The sequence below is a fragment of the Stegostoma tigrinum genome, chromosome 13, assembly GCF_030684315.1.
Source record: "Stegostoma tigrinum isolate sSteTig4 chromosome 13, sSteTig4.hap1, whole genome shotgun sequence".
NCBI classification, from domain to species: domain Eukaryota; kingdom Metazoa; phylum Chordata; class Chondrichthyes; order Orectolobiformes; family Stegostomatidae; genus Stegostoma; species Stegostoma tigrinum.
In genome coordinates this window covers 21,485,897-21,500,683 of record NC_081366.1, presented here as the reverse complement: position 1 = coordinate 21,500,683, position 14,787 = coordinate 21,485,897, and the positions used below count along the sequence as shown (strand labels likewise).

General features: G+C 38.6%; 1 protein-coding gene across 3 annotated transcripts in view; it reads right to left on the bottom strand.

Annotated features, from left to right (window-relative positions):
• Window positions 1-14,787, bottom strand: part of LOC125458215 (teneurin-2-like) — a 2,666,206-nt gene that overhangs the window by 131,949 nt on the left and 2,519,470 nt on the right. For all 3 annotated transcript variants that reach the window (XM_059650601.1, XM_048543265.2, XM_048543267.2), the window contains 2 exons: window positions 9,741-9,842; window positions 1,222-1,254 (listed from right to left, as the gene is read on the bottom strand). In XM_059650601.1, coding sequence (XP_059506584.1) covers window positions 1,222-1,254; window positions 9,741-9,842 — 135 coding nt within the window. The remainder of the gene's footprint in view (window positions 1-1,221; window positions 1,255-9,740; window positions 9,843-14,787) is intronic.

The window sequence follows — 14,787 nt, the reverse complement described above, 5'->3', positions numbered from 1 at the left end:
CATATGGAGCTCTTTGAACTCTCACTTCAGAGGGATGGAAAAGCAAAGCTAACAGGTAGTGTTTGAATCAAGTGAAAGGGAAAGGCAGTCATAACAAAAGGATGGGTCATTGTCAGGTGTGTGCCATCATTATCCTCATGTACCTCCAGGAACACTCTGCTGAGGTAAGCAGCACATTTCACAACATGTAATTAATCTGCTGTGTATTATAATTGATTTAGTTAAAAGGAAATCTGATTTTTTTTAAGACTGAACCAAAGGATGCTGATGTATATTAAAAGCATGACAAGTGACCCTGGAGAAATCAACAAATTAAAATACACAGCTGTTTAATTAAACTTTCCAGAAAGTTCCTTGACATTTTTGCAGATGTTATCGGTGATTGATGAGGATAATAATTTTAAACACCTGTAAGAAGGTTTAACTGCCAACAATACTTCATTCATGCTGCTTTTCCTTAAATAACTGTTGTCAAATAAATGCTTTTTGCTTTTTACATCTGACATCAGTGCAGTAGGTCAGGGTTTTGTGCAAATGGTAGTTGAGTGGCCAAGTGAACAAAGTACTCACCTTTTTCTGCTGAAACCCATATGATTGGTGAGATGCTGAGGAATCGGTACAACTACAGGACCAGTGCAGGCAGCTCATGGCATTGGGCTGAAAATGTCCCATTTATATGATCAATATGCTAATTCCCACTTCCCACCCATGTCTACAGTCTTAAATATTAGCATCCTAGGGTTACAGGAGGTCCTTCACACTCCAGCTGGAGGTCTGTGAGTACCAACTGGGGAAGTATTTCACCATTGCCAGTGCTGAGGAGCCAACACATCAACCCTTGGAGGATCTGAGCATTTCCAGCTTCTTACAACTTTAGTACTCAGTCACCTCTTAAAGATGTCTGTTAAACCATTCAACATTGCTCTATTATTCTGCAATGTTCATACAGCTCCTGGGTTCTTTTGGGGCATGGGGAGATATAAATCGCTGGTGTTTTTGGTATGCTCACAGTATACAGCTGCCCCCTGACTGACGTCTTGTCCATTGTACCAATGTGGTTGTACCACTAGCTATGTGCTCTTTAACATGTCTCTTTGCCAGGGTGGGTAAGGGTGGAAGTTTGAGAGAGGGTTAGGAAGTTCTCCCAAAATAGATTGAAATAACTTGGGAAAAGTGTGACATAAATGATATGGAGGGAAATAATAAAAAAGGAAAACCTACCCTTGTGTTTAAATTTAGAAAAATGTCGTCGTCCTTGAGTAGAAAGCCATAAACAAACAAGAATGCAAAACAAAAATAAAACAGCAAACTCAGAATGAGAACCAATATCTGAAAAGATGAAGCTTTATTCACATCTGTACCTGGAAACAGCTCAACCTGGCAGTGGTGAACCTCCCCCTTTTTATGAAAAATTTAACTATACAAAGACATCTGGAATTTAGCTTCTTACTGATAGTGTTACAGAAATCAAATTCACCCCACTCAATAACCATGCTTGCCCAGCTGCTGCCGGGTTCAGTTGCTGCAAGGTATCACATTATGGTCTGTTGAAGTGCCGAAAGTCTAAACAATGTAACATTTCTTTTAAAAAAAACAGATCTGTTACATTAAAAACAAAACCCTCCACCTTTCTGTCCTGCTTTCCTGAAGATGACACATGATAGTATGGTCTCCGGAACCATGGCAGCTCTTCAGATGCACACCCAAGTAACCATGCTGTATGTGTGGTCCAAGGCAGTGGCTGCTGGTTGGCTACTAGGCTATGGGAAGGACGGAGGGAAATGGGTGGTTGGGGGGGGATTGGGCAGTGCAATTAAACCTTGCCAAGAGTGTTTACCAGGTAATTATTCGGAGCTTGAACCATGGCTACATTGTGCTCTCCTTCCTAGTTTGGGGACATTGAAGGTCATGGGCTATCCTCCTGCGTGTGAGGCTTAGATAAGGACAGATTATGAGATGTATTTTACACTTTTCATTCTTTATGGTTCTTTGTGACACCTGTAAGAGCACTCACTCATCTTGGCCCAGTAAATATTATTTCAAAAATAGTCCATTGCATCCTGATAAATTTGGGTCAAGCAGCCTTCTTGATTCAGCTCTCTGATCTATGAATTGCAGACAAAAATATCTACTTTAATAGCATTATAAGCATGCACCAAATAATCGCTCATTTAATCAATTCATTGCAATAGATAAGCAACCTGAATCAATAGAATCTAGTCCATAAATTGGCCTATAAAGTACCCTGATATCTCCAGGTAAGATTTGATTGTGGAATACGTTTAGTAGGCTCCAGCACTTCAGAAAAAGACATAAGACTGAGATAAGAATGGAAGGCTGATAGTTATGACACTTGTGAGGTCTGGACAAATAGACCAGAGAACACAAGCTCACATTCGACCCTGGTAACGTGAACATTGTAATTCAGTTCAAAGAAAAAAGAACATGGAAAAAAAATAGATTTGTAGCCTTCGGAGAGAAATAAATTTATCATAAAGTCAGATGAATCATAGAAATTCTCTATTTGTTTAAACAGACTCGAAGTTGACTCATGGTGTACAATGCATGCAGTGCAAAGCTTTCTTCTGTATGGATATGTAATGGGAATGATGGAGAAATTATTCGGCCCATTGAAATACTTCACATAGTGAAAATGGGAAGAGACTTAGTTTCCATTATTGCCACACCTGAATTATGCACATATTTGTTGAAACTTAACTATATGAGAAAGCATGTGATTTCATTTTGACTGAATCTAAGCCCTCCCCTTTAATTGCCGATGTAAATATGGCATAGTCACTACACTCATAATAGTTGTAAGCTATTAAGATACCCAGACATTAATAACCTATGAGAATTAGCTAATTCTGCATGTTTGGAAATTTACTATTAAGGAAGGTCTTAAGTCCTTAATTTGACAGACCTCTAAGTCAAAATATCTTCGGTGGTGAGGAGAATTAAATGACTCTTAAACAAGTCACTACAATAATATCTCCTTGGCTGGTTGTGCAGTCAGCTAGGTTCAGCATTGCTCAGAAGAGTTTACATGAACTAACTTTCATGCAAAACTCATTGAAACATAGAATCCCTACAGTGTGGAAGCAGGCCATTTGACATATCGAGTCCACATCGTTCATCTGAAGAGCATCTAACCTAGACCCAATCCCCTAGTCCATAATCCTGAACTTCCCCTGGCCAGTCCACCTAATCTGCACATCTTTAGACTGTTGGAGGGAACCCATGCAGAGTCAGTCGTTCAAGAATGGAATTGAACCCAGGTCCCTGGCTCTGTGAGGCAGCAGTTTGATTTGTGGACCTGTTTATACAGGTAGGTAGTATATTTGAACTTGTTATTCACTGTTTTCCTCCATGAACAAACCAACAGCAAGTCTTCTACAATGTAATATGAAGGTTGATTTCAACATAATGTGCCACATTAAATGTACCACAAAATACATGGATACTAAAATTAACTGAGGAGAGTAATATTGATGTTATGACTACAGACCAAGATGAGAGCTGGTTAATGTACTACTCAGACAGTCTGATAACTAACCAGGGTTTAAAAGCAGAAGCATAAAAATGACCTGTACAAGCAAAAAGATGCTCTATATTTTAGTCAAGCAGATTCTGACATTTAATTGTATCAGCCTTCTCGCCATACACAGTAATCACTAAAAATAGATTTTTATGTTTTTTTCTAAATGTTTGCTGATTGGATTTTGAATTAAAAGAACAACACATTTTAACACAATTGCCATATAATTACCAGCGAAAGCTATACAAAAACAAAAATCCATGTTTGGGGTTCTTTTTTCAGTTATTGTTCAGTACCAATTATTTATTACTTTTTAAAACTTGTTATAGTAGTCCTTTTTGCAGTGGTCATGTCTGATCTGCTATTTGTAGCTTTTAAGTAGCATTGGGTGTGTGAAACATGTTTAGTATTAATCAATATCATTTGGCTGTGTGAAACATGTTTAGTATTAATCAATATCATTTTTTTGTGTGGTGGTCAATTTTGACTCCACCACCTCATTCTATTTTTTTGTACAGAAGTTCTATTTGATAAAGTTGTGGTAAGTAATGGTTAGACCACAAGTACAGCACAACTTTAGACACCCAATTATTGAAAGACTGCTAAAGTAATTGAGAGGCTATTTTGTACAATGGCTAGATTTTATGCTTTCTCACCAGTACTTTGAAGGTAAATGACATTTAAATCAATCATAGGCCTCTGTCCTGCAAAGATAAATTGACTACTTTATTAACAACCATTGTGCAAGCATTCATGCATTTACAACGCTCTTCTCCTCACAGAAAGTGCCATCATGCATTCCGAAAATGTGTTGACAAACTCTCCTGTCAAGTTTTGGACTGAGATTTATATGCCCAGAATCTTCTACTTTGGAAAAAAATCAGTCCCTCACGTGAAATAAAATATACCTTCTCCACTCTACTGATTGATGGATAATCTATTTGGAATGGCAACGTAACATTATCTGTTCTATTAGTTTTCAGAGTATGAAACTGAGAGCTAATGTTTTGATAGCTGTGGTCAATATGAATGCTTGTCTGAGCTCTTAAAGTTGTAGGGGTACTCAGCTTTGTTGGCACAAGTTTCACAGTGGAATGATTGACATAATTTTGTGGTTTCCGAATACATAATTGTTTGTTTGCACAATGCAATGGGCACTTAAGGGATTAAACTTCATTCTACCATTTTTGTGCAGTGTCAGTGGCAGATATTTGACTGACAGTTTTTATGAAACTGGTACTTTTTTTATCTGCACAATTTCATGGCTATCAAGGATGTATACAGTGGACACAAGATAAAACAATATGTAGAATACATGGAGATGCATGGATGGGCATGGGTGGCATGGGAGAGATGGCAAAGGAATGTGAGGGAAGAGAGCAATGAGAGTTTATAATGAATGTATTACAGTGATTATGACAGAATATGGTAAGAGAGAGGATGGCCTGAGACCAGAAAGCAGTATGATTTGTAGAGAGAGTAGAAATCAGCACAAGAGGAGAGAGTAGGAAATAATACTGCAGAAGACAGAAGGAATCAGTTCCAGAATAGATCTGAAAAAGTCAAAATATCACATCTCATGCAAGCAGATAATTGACTAGTCTGTGAGTACTTTCTTGTTTATCTTTCAAAATTGGGTAACGTAATTGAACAATTTTATTAATATTAATTAAGTATACTGACAGTAGAAAAGCATATTCTGGACAATAGACTTATTACTTATAAATCACTGAAGGCAACTAAATTAGTGAAGACAATAAAGACGGCATGGTAGGTGTTTTGTTAGGGCCACTGTGCATGAGGCTGACAGTTTCTAGTGAGATCCCAGGCAACTACATCTGCAATAACGGAAGCGACATAATTTAATTTGAAGAACTAAGGTGTTGTGTCAGTTTCACTAGAGGTAAGAAATAGGAAATATGAGGCCAGTTGAGGAGTAGTTTGTAGACTCCGAATAGTAGTTACACATGAGGGCACACTATAAAAGGAAGAATGAAATGGCACATGTAAGAAGGGTCCTACAATAACCATAGGTAACTCTAACTTATATGTAGGTTGGACAAATCAGATCAGCAGAGGTAACCTGGAAAATGAATTCACTTAGTGCATTCGGAACAATTTCATAACGTGGTACATTCTAAACTTAACCATGGAGGAGACTATTTTAGACCCTGGCAATGTAAAATGAGACAGGATTAATGAATGACCTCATAGTAAGGCATTCTCCAGGCAACAGTGATCATAACATGCAAGAACTTCCATGTTCAGTTTGAAGGGAAGCTCTATGGGTCTAAGACTAATATTTTAAAATTAAATAAAGATAACTATATGGTTATGAAAACATGAACTGTGAAGCTGGGTGAGAAGGTAAGGCAATGTTATAATGGTAGACAGTTAAGGAAATAGTTAATAACTGAGCACAGATTTGAGAAAGAAATGCATTTTAAGAAGGATGAATCACCCATGGCTAAATAAGGGAGATAAGGATTGGCTGAAATTGAATGAAACACTGTACAAATTGTAAAGGTTGTTAATATTATGTAAGAATACTAGGCAGACTTAAAAACTAGCAAAGAATGGCTAAAACTAATAAAGTGAGAACAATTGGTATATGAGCTCCATCTAGTTATTAATATATGGAAAAAGATAACAACAGTTTCTACAAGCATTCTGAAAAGGAGAAGAATAACTAAGGTGAGTGTTGGTTCTCTAGAAAGTCTGGGAAATTGATGGTGAAAAATGGAGAAATGACAGAGGCACTGAACAGGTATTTTATGGTCTGTCTTCACTACATTTGCCGAGAAAATTCCTAAAAGGTACTTAAAAATCAAAAGATGAAAGGGAGGGGGAGCTAAAAATGATCTTTTTCACCACAGAAAAGATGCTGGGAAAATGATGAGATGAACAAATCCCTATGACCTACCAACCTTCATCCAGGATCTTAAAATCAGGACTGAGAGATTATCTTCCAAAATTCCTTGGAAGACTCTTCCAGAAGAGTCCAGAGGATTGAAAGATAGCAAAGGTAACAATTTATTCACAAAAGGATCAAGACAGAAGGTAAGAAACCAAAAGCCTAACATCTATCATCTGGACATGTCTGAAACCCATCATTAAGGAGGTTATAGCAGGATACTTAGAAAATGCTAATGTGATCAGGCAGAGTCAACATGGCTTTCTGAAAGAGAAATCATGATTACCTTATTTATTACATTTTTCTGGCAATGTTGATAACAAGATTGATAACCAGGGAGCCTGTGAACATGGTACACCTGAATTTTCAAAAGACATTTGATAAGGTGCCAGGTCATAGCTGAACCACACACAATACACTCGGGAGGAGGTGGCGGCCTAGTGGTATTATCACTAGACTATTAATCCAGTAGACTTGAGTAATGATCAAGGGACTTGGGTTCAAACCCTGCTATGGGAGATGGGGTAGTTTGAATTCACTAACATGTGGAATTAAGTGTCTAATGATGAGCATTGCTGATTGTCAAGAAGGTAACTGCCATCCTGTGACTCCAGACCCATATTAATGTGGTTGAGTCCTAATTGCCTTGTAGGCAATTAATGATGGGCAGTAAATGCTGGCCGAGTTAGAGATACACATCCCATTAAAGAAAGAGCATCTTTTACAAATATAAGACCACATTGTCAAAGGGACAACAGATGAACGTGGAGAAAAGATTACTTAATTAACAGGAAGCAGCAAGTGGTCCCTCAAGTGGGTGGTTTTGGTTGGTAAGCTATAACTTGGGTGCCACAAGAATCATTCTTGGTGCCTGAACAACTTACAATCTATATCAAGGACTTCAATGAATGTCTAAATGTATTGTCTTCAGATTTGATATTACGCCATTATGAAGCTTTATCATACATAATTATTTGAGAACTTCAGTCCTAAAGTGGACAATGAATCTTAGTTTTCTGATTCTGCGAAGAACTGACCTGTTATTTTCCCCAAAGGGTCACAACACAATTTTGAAAATTGAGTTTAAAGAAACATCTATAAGAAGTCATGTGATTTAGGGCAGCACAGTGGCTGATTGGTTAGCACTTCTGCCTCACAGTGTCAGGGACCTGGGTTTGATTCCACCCTCAGGCAACTGTCTGTGTGGAGTTTGCATGTTCACCCCGTGTCTGTGTGGGTCTCCTCTGGGTGCTCCGGTTTCCTCCCACAGTCCAAGGATGTGCAGGTGAGGTGGATTTGCCATGCTAAATTGCCCATAGCGTCCAGGAATGTGCAGGTAGGGTGGATTTACCATGGGAAGTGCTGCGTTACAGGGATAGGGTGGGGGTCAGGCCTGGGTGGATTGCTCTTTGGAGGGGTGGTGTGGATTCAATGGGACAAATGGCCTACTTCCACACTGTAGAGAATCTATGATTTCAGTTAACTATAAAGCAAGCTACCTGAGACATAATTGCTGAGGTGTTTGCTGACTTGACATTTATCATTACCAGAAAATAAAAGAGAGGGAGGCAAGATCATGCAGAGGGATGAGGCCCATAACAGCAGAGGTGCTGTTAAGAGCAGTCTCCAAGCAGTTAAAAGTTGCTGGAGAAACTCAGTAGTTCTGGCAGCATCTGTGGAGAGAGAAACAGAGTTAATGTGATAATGCAGACAGAATGCAAAATGAATTGAGTATAAATGTAGAGAAGTTTTACTTCAACTGTACAGAGTCTTGGTCAGACCACATTTGGAGCACTGTGCTTAGTTTGGGTTGACTGATTTGAAAATAAAATGATAAAAGTGCATTGTAAGAAATCGAGAGAATGTTTAATCAACCCTTACTTGTGATGGTGTGCTGTTTTGTGAAGATGGGTTGAAAAAGAAGGCCTATATGTCCATTGGATTTTGGAAGAATGAAAAGTGGTCTTACTGAATCATATAAGATTGTGAGGGGACTTAATAGGATGATTACTGGAAGGATGTTCCACTTGTATGGGAGACTAGAAGTTGGAAGCACCATACACTGGGATCTGCCATTTAAAAAAGGCAATGAAGCGAACTTTCTTTTCTTGGAACATAGTTAGTATGTGGTATTCTCTTCTCCAGAAAACAGTGATGCTAGGTCATTGAATTTATTCAAAGCTCAATTCAATAGATTTTTGACAGACCAACGAAGGATGAGAAGGCATGGCGGCATGGTGATATAATGGGTTCTGGGCTAGTTAGGTTTAAGAGCGGTTATGGAGGGGCAAAGGGGTTAGAGGTGAGGCTTAGGAGCCAAAACAGCAATAGTTAGAATTGAGCTGCTGCCTTCATGAACCATGAAGAACCTGCCCCTACATCCTCACTCCAAGGTCACTGTGCAGCTGCTCATAAAATGCACTTTGCCCTTGCACAAAGAAAAAAAAATCTGGACAAAGTTAAACAAGGGCCAGTGTTTCTGAAACAGCAATTTTGCAAGCCAAGATGAAAATCTGAGCCTACATCAATGTAACATTTTGTTTCCATGCCATTCTATCCTACTCACTTTAAATTGACTGTGCTGAACAGCAGGAACTCTCCACAGTGTGCTAGTTTAAAGTTTAAAATGAATAATACCATCTCCCACTGATTTAGGAGGAATTGGCTCTGATGGTTTTCTCTTGGAGGTTTTTTGCTGTGCTCATTAAGATGAAAAATGCTTTGAGGAATGGTTGCCTTTTTTATTTTGAAACGAGAATCAAACGTTCCCCCGTGATGTATGGTGTGGGTTACATAAAATGTGAAGATCCTATGACACAGTTTTCACCACATTAACCTAACTCTTATTAAAAATGTTTTCTTCCCCACATTTTTATGATGCTGGAAAGTGGGATTGCTCATTTCATTTCAACTAGTACCAAGCAACAAAAAAGTTGTGAAAGCTTCACTATTTGCCTCTGAATTGGAAGCATCTCCCTTTAATTCCAACTTGATAAGAACAGCTGTTCATCTCTGAACAGGCCGTCAGAACAGACAGTAATCATACAGGCTGGATCTTTTTTGAAGCTTTCCTTCACCAACAGCTCTGCCAGAAATAGTGACTACTAACTTCACAGTGTTCCTGTAGCAATTTATTAAGAACAAAACACAGCATGCAAAATTGCAATTCCTAATGTTACGTCTAAAATATAATTCCCACTTACTGGTATCCATGGAGAATTCCTATCATATTTGCAGTGGAAATTGATGAAAGTTGTCTTTGGTTATAAACAAGAGATCAAATAATACCTTTTGCACAGTCAGCCCCATGGAATCCTGGGAAGCAGTGACAAACACCGGACACACACTCTCCATTGCCATGGCAATTGTGGGGACACTCCTGCACAGAATCTGACAATGTCAAAGGCATGGTTAGTAATTACTTTCCATATAAAGGTGCATATTCAATGATTGAGTATTGCAGCTGAAATAGTGCCTGCATTATTTTCATTTTCATCTTCTGTTTTCAAGTAAATTATGTATTAGGTTTTTCAAGGTAGACAGCTGTAGGTGATAGACAATGGAAAAGCTTTCAGGTTGTGACATGACTTCCAGTTCCTGACTGATCAACATGAAGCAGATCGAGAGTTAACAAGCCCCTTTGTTCACCTTAATAAACTCAGCTGAGAGACAGCATTCACCAATACACCAATACAACATTCTTAGACCTCACAATTTTGTCCCAGTGGACTGAAAATATTAGGAATACAAAAAAGTTCTGGAAAACCAAAAGTTATTTATCTCAACAAATTTGTTGCTTCCATTAACCATGTGCAATTTGCCCTTCATCTGAACGACCTAATCTCTTCAAGGAATGTTCTGCAGAATTTCTCCCTGAGCCTCCAACATAATTGAGTGAAAGTACAGAATATCCTGTTAATGTTAGAACATACATTATTCAGTCTTCACCAGCTACCTTCCACAGACGATATTTCCATGATTTCAGCAGTATGTGCATTATCATATTGGAAACAGTATTTGATCACTTCTTGAGTTTGTCTTTCGAAGCTTCAATTCCATTTTCCACTACAAACTTGACAATTAGCACAGAATTATGGCAGACCACAAAGCCAGAATCCAGAGGTGTGAGGCGAATGCTGATGTGTCATGTGACTCAAATCAATTCCCAATTCAACTCAGCTCCCAAATCAATTTGTTTCCACTTCTAACTTCCTCGCTTTTGCTCCTGTCTGCTGCAAATTAAATGACTTTACACCATCCAATGCTATAGGTGGGAATAGAAACTACAAGTAAAAATAGTGTTGCCCTCTCAAGAATACACGAAGTAAATACATGAAAAACAGAAAGCATGTAGTAAAATGAAACTTTTCATTTGAGAATGTAGACCTTTTTTTCAGAAAGGCAACCGAGTAGGAAATGGATTTGAGATATAGCCTGTTTATCTCGGGTCTCCATATTGCTTCTGGATTGTCAAATTCCAGTATAAGAGGGAGAGATTGATTCAAGAAGCTATCAGAAACATTGGCTTGACAGTGCTTTATCCTGAAGAAAGGTCCTGACCTGAAAAATCAACTTTCCTGCTCCTCTGATGCTGCCTGACCTGCTGTGTCCCTCCAGCTCCACGCTGCATTGTCTGTGGCTTCCAGCTTCTGCAGTTCTTGCTATCTCCTAGTGTTTTATCCTAATAGGAGTGAGGGCAGTGCAATTTACATTTGAAAATCTCACCTGATCTTCAACCAGCAAAGTATTCCTGTTGAAGTTGCAGCAGACTGTTACAGTGATAGTCATCATTTTCATGAAAGTGACTCCCTAATTTGCGCTGTGAAAGGCACTGGTGTTTGTCTAAACCATGAAAATATCTCTGACCTTGGCATGTCCATGTGGCAGATGGAGGTATTGCCTTGCCCCAGATCTGAGCCCAAACTCCGTCAAGGGGAGTTCTTAAGGCTAGCTTTCTGATTTCTTGAATGAACTAATCTGACCTGACCAAACACAAAATTTCAAAGCTGGTGTTTTAATGTAACAAAAAAGAAACAGAATAAAACATAGTGTGAATTACATACACATTCATATTAATACATGCTCACCCACACCTCACAGCTATGCTTGCCAATCTAGACCCGCTACTGCATATCTTCAACATAGATCAGTGTTCTTTTCTCATCTCTGAGTCAAAAATCCTGAATACATGAACAAATGCCCCTGTGGGAGTATCATTACCAGCAAAATTATAGTAGTTTGTGAAGAAAGTCAGTCACTACCATTTCATGACAACGAGGGAATGCTTTCCACTCATCCTGCAAACCAGTTGAAGAAAAGAAAACACGATCTACCTGCCGGGTTAATTAGCTCATTAAAGATTTCTGCACTGACAAGAAAATTTTCTTTAATATTTGTCAGTTAAATATAGAGCTGGGCATCATAACCGCAATGTGCCATTGTAAATTTAGGCAATGTACTTTTAAGTGGTCACCACCATCATCTGCCACCGCAGTACCACCTCCCTGCAACTCAATCAATGAGCTCCCCACTCTCACCTACTTAAAGTCAATACTCCTTGCATTGTTTTATTGACTTTCAAGAATGAGCAAAAGGTCTAATCTGAAAGATAGCTGTTCAGATTTTCTTTTAGACCCATTCACACCTTCTGAGCGTTGCTGACTAGGTCAACATTTATTGCCCATCTCTAATTTTTCAGAGGGCAGTTAAGAACCAAACACATTGCTGTTAATCTGGAGTCATATGTAGGCCAGACCAGATAAGGACAGCAGACTTCCTTCCCTAAAGGAGATTAGTGAACCAGATAGTTATTTTTCAATAACCAGTTGTGGTTACATGTTCTCTTTTTGGCAACATTTCCAAGTTCAAGGATTTTTTCATTGAGTTTAAGTTCACATTCTGCAATGGTGGGATTTGAACCCTTGTCCCGAGAACATTGGCCTTGGCTTCTGGACTACAAGCCCAGTTACATAATGAGCAAATAGTGGGGCATTGATAATGTCATTAAAAAGTACATTGCCCAAGTCTAAAGATGTGCAGGTTGGGTGGATTGGCCATGCTAAATTGCCCATAGTGCCCAGGATGTATAAATTAGGTGGATTAGCCATGGAAAAATGCAGGGCTATGGAAATAGGGTAGGGGGTGGGTAAATCTGAGTGGACAATTCTTCAGAATGTTGGTGTGGACTCATTGAGCCAAATGGCCTGTTTCCACAGTGTAGGAATTCTGTTAAATATACAATAATACATTGTGCTTCTGATGCTCCAGCTCTATCTTTGACTCATGAATGATAAAGAAAATTTCTTGTAAATGCACCAGCCGTCAATGAGCTAATTAATCCTTCAGATAGATTATATTTTCTATTCTGCAACTGCTTTGCATGATGTGTGTAAATGACATATTTATTTGCCATCTCTAGTTATCATGAAATGGTGGTTACTGGCTTCAGAAACGGCTGTAATTTTGCTGGTCCTCAAAAGGACATTTGTTTATGTATTCAGGATCTTTGACTCTGGTAATGGGAAGGAATGATCATCAATGTTCAATCTGGAATATTGAGTTACTCAAATAGAATTCATCAATTGATAAATACTGTTACAATTTTCTGTTCAGCTCAAACTAAAAGATATTGACCAAACAAGAATGCGAATTCATTATTTGAAGATAGGGCTATATGGGATACAAGGATAACTCAGAGGCTACTTAGAACATGCCTAATCTAGTGGACAACTACTCTCTTCTGTAAACAGAGTAAATGGGATTGGGCATCACATCCAGCCTCATGGTGGATAGTTATGGACAGCACTTTCAGATTTATTTCCTTAAAGGAATATTACAACAACCAGCAGTTCACCCTTAAGATAAACAAATGGTATTGAAACATTAATTTCCCGTTCATATCATCTTCTTGTCTTTAAGTGTCTTGCAGGGGCTAACATATTCGTGAATAATGTTTCAAAGATGAATGTATTTATTTTTAAAAAATCAAAAGTTGCAATAACTTTAAAGGTCAGAAGATAATTTTGTTTTGACTCAGTTGGCTGTCCCATAATAAATGCAATGTTTTATTGTCTCTTTGACAGAGTTAACATGAAATACAGAATGGCTTAACCATTACATCCTTTCTAAATAGATATTGACTAGTAATGAATGTATGTATTTGAAGTTCTGTAAATATTTTGCCCTTTGCAATTGTCTTCTTCCCCAATTACTCTGCTATCATGTATACCTCACGGTTTCATCATGTCCATTTCATTAAAATGCTTTGCCTCCCTTAGAAGACAGGTACCTGCCATCAAAAAACAACTGCTACCTGACTGTACTTGACTCCTAAGTTATCACTGTGTGATGGTACGGTCGGCTTATGAAATCTGTAGCAATTTACACTGATACCAACACACTAATACGCAAATACAAATAAAACTCTATCCATAAAGAACATGATGATATTTTTAATCCTGGTGGTAGAGCTGATTTCGGATCACATTCTGAATGAATTGTTTAGGACAGAACACAGACCTGAGACCTGAATGAGAGGGGCTGGATGGACCTTGTGACGTGTGGCAGGACTGAAAATAAAAGCAATGATGCAATGGAAATATCTTCAGTCTAGCCTGTATCATGCAATCCATCTTTCTGGCGTTTGCAACTTGGCTGTGGGAGCCAGAAATCAGTGAACATTGTAAAATACATAAAACAGACAGTTCCCAAAGAGCTGTTACATTCACTCTCACTGTTGGTTGCTACATTTCATTCTACACAGAAATAAAGCTGGGCCTTCGTCCAAGGTTTTCATAAGTCACTCAAAACAGTTCAAGCTTCACTAAGGAACATTTCCAAGGTCTCCCTCAGTCGAAAGTAGAAGACAGACCAAGGCTGAAACAGTTTTCATGCAGAAAAAAAACTATTAAGTTCTACTGCTGAAAGTGAACACAAGTACGCAGAGGAGAAGTCAGGAATAATTGACTGTAAGCAGTTAGGGTTCAGGAGAAGCTGTCGGCCACTAATGGTTCTCTGCAACTGGAACTGTCACTGGAAGGCCCACAAACAATCTTCAAGTAAGATTAGAACTCAGGGAAAGAAAAAAAGTTCAGGGGCAGTATCAGCTTTGTAAAACTAGCTAGCTGTGAAAAAGCTAGAGGTGTACTTGTGAGAAAGTGCAGTTGCCAGAATCCAAGGGAATATAGTTCAGAAAAGCGAGGTACATTTCTGAAGTGAGGGCAGTGTGAGGTTGGGATTGTTTTGGATGGATCAGCTCTGCAGGAAGTTTCAAAGGCAGGTTGTCAAAAGTGAAGAATCTAAGCCCTCAGGAGATTCTGAGAAGATTTAATGGCCC